This window comes from Poecilia formosa, unplaced genomic scaffold (assembly GCF_000485575.1).
Source record: "Poecilia formosa unplaced genomic scaffold, Poecilia_formosa-5.1.2 Scaffold30, whole genome shotgun sequence".
Lineage (NCBI taxonomy): Eukaryota > Metazoa > Chordata > Actinopteri > Cyprinodontiformes > Poeciliidae > Poecilia > Poecilia formosa.
Window position 1 is genome coordinate 510,785 of NW_006799969.1, and position 6,000 is coordinate 516,784.

At 38.7% G+C, this 6,000-nt stretch overlaps 1 protein-coding gene across 2 annotated transcripts in view; it reads right to left on the bottom strand.

Moving 5' to 3' along the window:
* tfb1m (transcription factor B1, mitochondrial) overlaps positions 1–4,126 on the bottom strand; it is a 35,451-nt gene extending 31,325 nt beyond the window's left edge. The window contains exons 1-6 of one of the 2 annotated variants that reach the window (XM_007549126.2): positions 4,007–4,126; positions 3,370–3,516; positions 2,193–2,344; positions 2,002–2,110; positions 1,755–1,906; positions 755–874 (exon numbers count right to left, since the gene is read on the bottom strand). In XM_007549126.2, the coding sequence (XP_007549188.1) occupies positions 755–874; positions 1,755–1,906; positions 2,002–2,110; positions 2,193–2,344; positions 3,370–3,502 (666 nt within the window). In that variant the 5' untranslated portion in view covers positions 3,503–3,516; positions 4,007–4,126. The remainder of the gene's footprint in view (positions 1–754; positions 875–1,754; positions 1,907–2,001; positions 2,111–2,192; positions 2,345–3,369; positions 3,517–4,006) is intronic. The other variant, XM_007549125.2, reaches the window with a different exon arrangement.
* Between the last annotated feature and the right edge of the window lie 1,874 nt (positions 4,127–6,000).

Here is a 6,000-nt window from a genome sequence, read left to right on the forward strand (position 1 = left end):
GCGTCCAGAGACGGAAGAGAGAAAACACTGATTTAAAACCGAATGAGGCCCAAAAGAAAGGAGAGAGAAAGGAGAAGAGTAATGGGGATGAGATGAGGGGCTCTGACGGGAATGTGGGTCCATATGAGCAGAACCAAGTGTCACCCGGGGGGAGAAATCTGCCAGCTGCCACCTCTCAGACAGTGATATACCAAAGACATTTTATTTTAGCTTCACCTTTAAATTATGCATGGGATCACAGATGCATATATGTAGCCAGACTGTTTTATCTGCCACACCTCAATCAGAACCAAAACCAAAAAAAGGTTTGTGCTGAATAGGGCTGCATGATGTTGAGAAAATATGACATGCATTATATTGCGGAACTGTGCGAGATAACAAAAAACAGAAAATAACCAGATGATAAGTATCCCACTTATAAAATAAAATCTGAAATTTTCCTTGTAAGCACAAAGCCTGAGTGAAAAAGTTCTTTCTGACCAGCGTCTGCTGCTTTGTCAAAGTTAATTGTAGTTTTTTAATGACTTCGTTTTTATGTTGCATCAAATCACAAGGTTCACTAAATAAATTGAAGACATAGAGAGCCTGAATCTGTGGTATTTAAATAATGAGCCAGTACTTATTTCTGACCATCATATGCAAACTGAAGAGAGTGATATTGCAATGACAAAACGTTTGAGATACATTGTGCAGCCAAAGCGCTCAGTAAGCAGATGAGGCCTTTTCTGATTACCGGATAAATTAAAAGTCCTACCTCTGGCTTGGGAACAAACGCTCGACCAGGGATGACGAAGCGCTTCTTGACGGTGCAGAGATACTGAGCCATGATGGACAGACGACTTCTCTGTCTGCTGCCGGTGCTGGCTGTCAACCTCTGGATGAAGGGAAAAAAAAACAAAAACAAGATGTTTCGGTAAAACATCTTGTTTTACCGAAACAAGATGTTTCAGCTTCTTTCTGAGTCAGAAAGAAGCTGGATGTTCACAGAGTTCTGTATCCGGACATCAGAGGCGTCTTACGTGGGCCACTTAGAAAAAATAAATAAAGGACTGAACTGTTTAGACTCTGCAGTCCAAAGGCAACTTCTCAGTTTAAAATAAAATGTAACCTAGTGATGTTGGTCTCCTGTATTATTAGATCCAAAAATTTGCAGAATCATCCACTAAGAAATTTTAGAAAGATTAAAGCTTCCTTCTTTTGAGAAGCTCTACAGAGTTGATTTTTTTTTTTTTCCAGAAGCGGACCAGGGATTCTCAGCAGATCAAAATTGTGCATAGAGACTGGATGCCAGGGGATCAAAGATGTGAGTTTTTCATGTTGCAGTTATCATTTTAAAATAGATTTATCAGGGACTCAAAGAGAATGCAAATGTGACAGCAATCTCAAAGTGCTAGATCAGCTACAAAAAAAAATGCATTTTGCAAAATTATAAATTAGGTTTGTTAAATTTGCTGAGATTGAATAAGGTTCAACCACTCAAGGATGTTCTGGAGAAATTTGAGACAAGGTAGCCAGGGTTACAGCAAGAAACAGAACTCTCTGCTTTCCTCTGCTGGTATGAACAAAAATGTTAAAATGGAAAAACAATAAATAAAAAAATAAATAAAATCATCCAAAGCCAAAGTGAAATATTTTGGCGCAAAGAAAATTGATCTTGAAGTTAAAAATCTGTTGATAATAGTCGCATTGTTATTTTTAATCTGTGTTTAAGTGATTTCTGACACCATGACAGGCAGCAGCATGTGTTCACCCACCTCTGCCACCTCTTTCTGGAACGTGAGGGTGAGTCGGGCACGTCCGAAGGTGAACGGCCCCGTCCTGTCCGCTATATTTTCCAGCCACTTGATAATAAGCGGGGTCGAGACACTGAATGGTAGGTTCCCAATGATGTGGAGGTTTGGTGGGTCTTTGACAGAACCAAACATTTAAGTCACACAAACATATTTCACCCAGAGTAATCTAACATCTGCTGTTATTTTATTCAATTTATTTTTCTCTCACCTTCCTCCCAAGCCTTCGAGATAGCTGCTGGGAATCCTCGATCCATCCTGTAGGTGAGAATGTCTCCGTGAACGATCCTCAGCCGGCCTGCTGACGCCTCAGACAGCAGCTGGAGAAACAACATCTTTAATAACTAAATCTGCCATTCAAACAGTCCCTCTGTAAGCGGCCAAAAGGTTGTTTTAATTTACCTTCAGTCCAGGGATGAAGCGTGAATCTTTCTCCACAACTAGCACATCTGCCGCTTCTGCATTGAGAATGGAGCGGGTGAGACCACCGGGACCTGGACCCACCTCGCAGACGTGAGCACCCGTCAAACTGCCGGCCTGGCGAACTATCTTGTCTGAAAACATTAAAGGTAACGATTCGGCAAACAAAAATGAAAACACATACACATTATGCTACCTCAGATGAGTTCAGCGCCTCCAAATGCAAACAATGCAGTCTCTAATCACGTCTTTATCATCTAAATTAAGATTGATGCTGCCCGGCGTTTCAATACTGGTAAGCTTCTGCCGGATGAAGAGAGACATTAATCTAACAATCACCTTGCCAGAGGACGAGAGAGCAGATCAGACCTGCACTGCATCACTTATAATCATATTATCGCCATAGCTCTCAAGAGTTGCAAAAAAAAAAATCCCTGAGCAAGTCCTCTCATTAGGAGAGCTCTGAGGCCAAAAGAACTGCAGTACATCAAATGATGAATCATTCCATAATTATTTCTAAAAATAAGGATTTAATTGCCATTTGAAATTAATAAATACAATGTCACGACTAAGCATTAAATAAAATCATAGACATTTTGAGTCAGTATATGTGAAACTACATTTATTTCACACTTCCTGTGATGCAGTGGATATAAACTGTCACTGTTGTTTGTCAAACTCATCAGCACAATAACTCAACTTCAGACCAAATTGATGAAAGCATAGGACAGACAATAAAGTCATTATGTGCAGCAGTATGCCAGCTTAAGTAATGACATACTGAACTAATGACGCTTCTTTTAATTAAAAAGGTATATATTTTTTAGGAATTACTAAACCTAGCTGAATGCAGCTTGAAATCACTTTCCTACAAGATCTCTTAAGGACGAAAAAAAACACAGATATAAATGTATTTTCTGACTCTGTTTAATTGCTTAATTACACACATTTAAGACATAATTATCATTTCAAGTCCTCCATTCAAAAAACTTAGTGTCCTCTAGCAGAGGACTGCTACTTTTGCCTTACTTTAAGGTTGCTTCTGATGCCTTAAAATAAGGTAGTGTGTTATACATATAAGGTTGAAATCATCAGCAAAAACACACGTCACTGCCGGGATCTCATTCACTTTTACGTCATGTTACACTGAAAGACTAACCTGTAAGCTTTAAGTCCAGCAGAAAGTTCTGGGAAAGCTGCTTCTCTGCTCGCAGGTTGTACAGCTTTATCAGCTCACCCACAGTGGGCAGCGGAGGCAGGCGCAAAGATCCCACTTTCCTTGAAGCTGCCATTGTCCAAGTGAATACTAAAGCAATGAAATACAAACCTGATCAATTCGGAGGCGAACACACCAGATCAATTATGAGTCTGACCATGCACGTTGTAGATTAAAAATTATCTAATACACCCCCCAGTGGTGTAACAGAATATCACCTTCACAAAACAGAGCAATTTTTTTTACCCTACACCATGAGGTATGTTTCATGCGTGGCGAAATCGCCAACGGTACAACTTCATTTTGCACTACGTGAAACATATTTATGTGTACATTTTTCTAACGATAACTAATCAGTAAGGACGTGATGAATCAGCCAGACTGCTTGTTGACAGCTGACACACTCGTTAGCGGCTAATGTTAGCGTCTTAGTTCACATGCTGCTTACAGAGCCAGAGGGGGGTAGCTATTAATGTCGACGACACGAGTAGCAATGTTTCTAATAACGGACATACGGTTGAAATATCACTACAAACAGAGTGGAATAAGGACATAATGGTGAAACAACTAAATTGTTTACCCACGTTTGTCCCCAGTGTCCCGTTTTTCTCCGGTGCATTTCCGAACACGTGATAGTGTTGCTGTCCAATCAGCCAAAAGGAAGCACATTTTTTAACCAATCAAATGATCGGTTTTGCCATGTCCTTCAAAATGTGTTCTCTGCTACCTCGCCACCAGAGGTCGACATTTCTTTCATTATTAGCTGGTATTTAATGTAATAAAACAGCCATTTTTTGTAACGTGGAGTCAACAACTACAAGTGATGGAATTAAATCAAAACGTTATTATATAAAAGAATAGTTTTAAAATAAATGTAACAAAAATATGCAAATCATCCTCATAAACTATAACAGTAGTTGATGTGATTTGTTTTGTCACTAACAGACAGCCTTCTCTATTATAGGAATTGTAAGCTTTGGAACACATTACCATCTTATTTTAAGACCATTCATAGCTTAACTAGTTAAAGATTAACTAGAATCGTACTGATTTTTAAACATTGTAATTGTTTTAATTCAGTAATCATATTCAAATTAATAAGTATATTGTTTTATATTCCATTTCATCATTTTATTGTACTTACAGGTGATCTTAACTTTTCATCTAAATCAGCTGTTTTAAGTCCTTCTAGGGACAAGTTTCATCAATTAGCCATGGCTATATACACTAATGCAAGCTTTAGATTGTTTTGATTAAAGTTTCTTCTATCTGTCCCAATCGAACAAACATAAAAAAAAAAACAATGTCTTCATTTAGAGTCAGAAGTTTAAAAGTTTAGGAATCCCTTGGAATATCAAGCCACCGCATCTCTATTTTCCAGTATTTCCTCTCTCAGTTTCTCCTGACACAGATAACACAAGGTTGGTAATCCCTAAATATACAACACAGAAGATAATTGCACCTGCTAACGCCAGTGAAACTACATTTTTTACTGATTAGTTCTGGTTGTTCTTCTGTTTTGTGTGCCTAAGGCTCCAATGTTGGTTGATGAGTATGGAATTGTATGTGAAGTGTTTGCCCATGTTCTGAAAACCAAAATAAAGTAAATGTATATATTTTTTTAAATCAAATGTCTTAGTTTTATTTCGAAAGTACAAAAAGTCATGGCTCTGATGTACTTCCATTATTATTTTTGCAACTTGTAAAAAAATCTCAGAATGTAAAGTGTGGCCTAAGTATTTTCGTTAAGCTGGCTGATGCACAGCTGTTATTTGGACTGAGTCCAACAGCTGTGTGGTCTCCCCTCTTTGCTCCTGCTGGAAGTCTGAGCTCGGTTTGGAAATACCCGCCGCCTTCACTGTTTGGCAGATGACTGAGACTTTTGTGCCTTGCTGTGGCTGACCTTGGGACGGAGACTCCGACTCTGAACAGCGGAGACCGAAATAAGCACAGTGTCGGATCTGGTTGCTATGGCAACCCCATTAAGCCCATCGCAAATTACGATACGCACTAGAAAGCGTTAGAAAAAAATATTTCAAAACTGTAAAAATCTGTTTGAGTCACTTCCTCTGCGTGCGTCTGTAGCATGCATTCAACAAATGCAGGAAATGAGACGTAAGCAATTAACATTTCTGGGTTGGTAAGTCATCGCATAGTGAGACATCAGAGAAAAAAACAAAGACAGAAATGCAAAAGGGTATATAATTTCTGAGCCAAACAGACTTACATCAATAAACACAAAAACCACAAGAGACAAAACGCCCATATGCTCAGCCTGTTCATATTGCTATGATGATAATCACCTGCTGGGTCTCTGTTTTCCCCTTATTTAGCTGAATGTGTTATGGATGATTCAACAAGTTCAGCAGGGTTAAAAGACCCTGAAGTGAAACCAGATGTATGTGATTATGAATGTTCTGTTTACTATAGAAACTCCCAGCTAAATAGTGCTTTTCTACAACCACATAAATAACAAGGAGTTTGCATTCAAATTGCAGTGCAGTCATTACAGCAAATGAGATGCAGCTTACAGTATTTGGAAAGTTATACTTTGCTTTTATACAAGAGGTGATA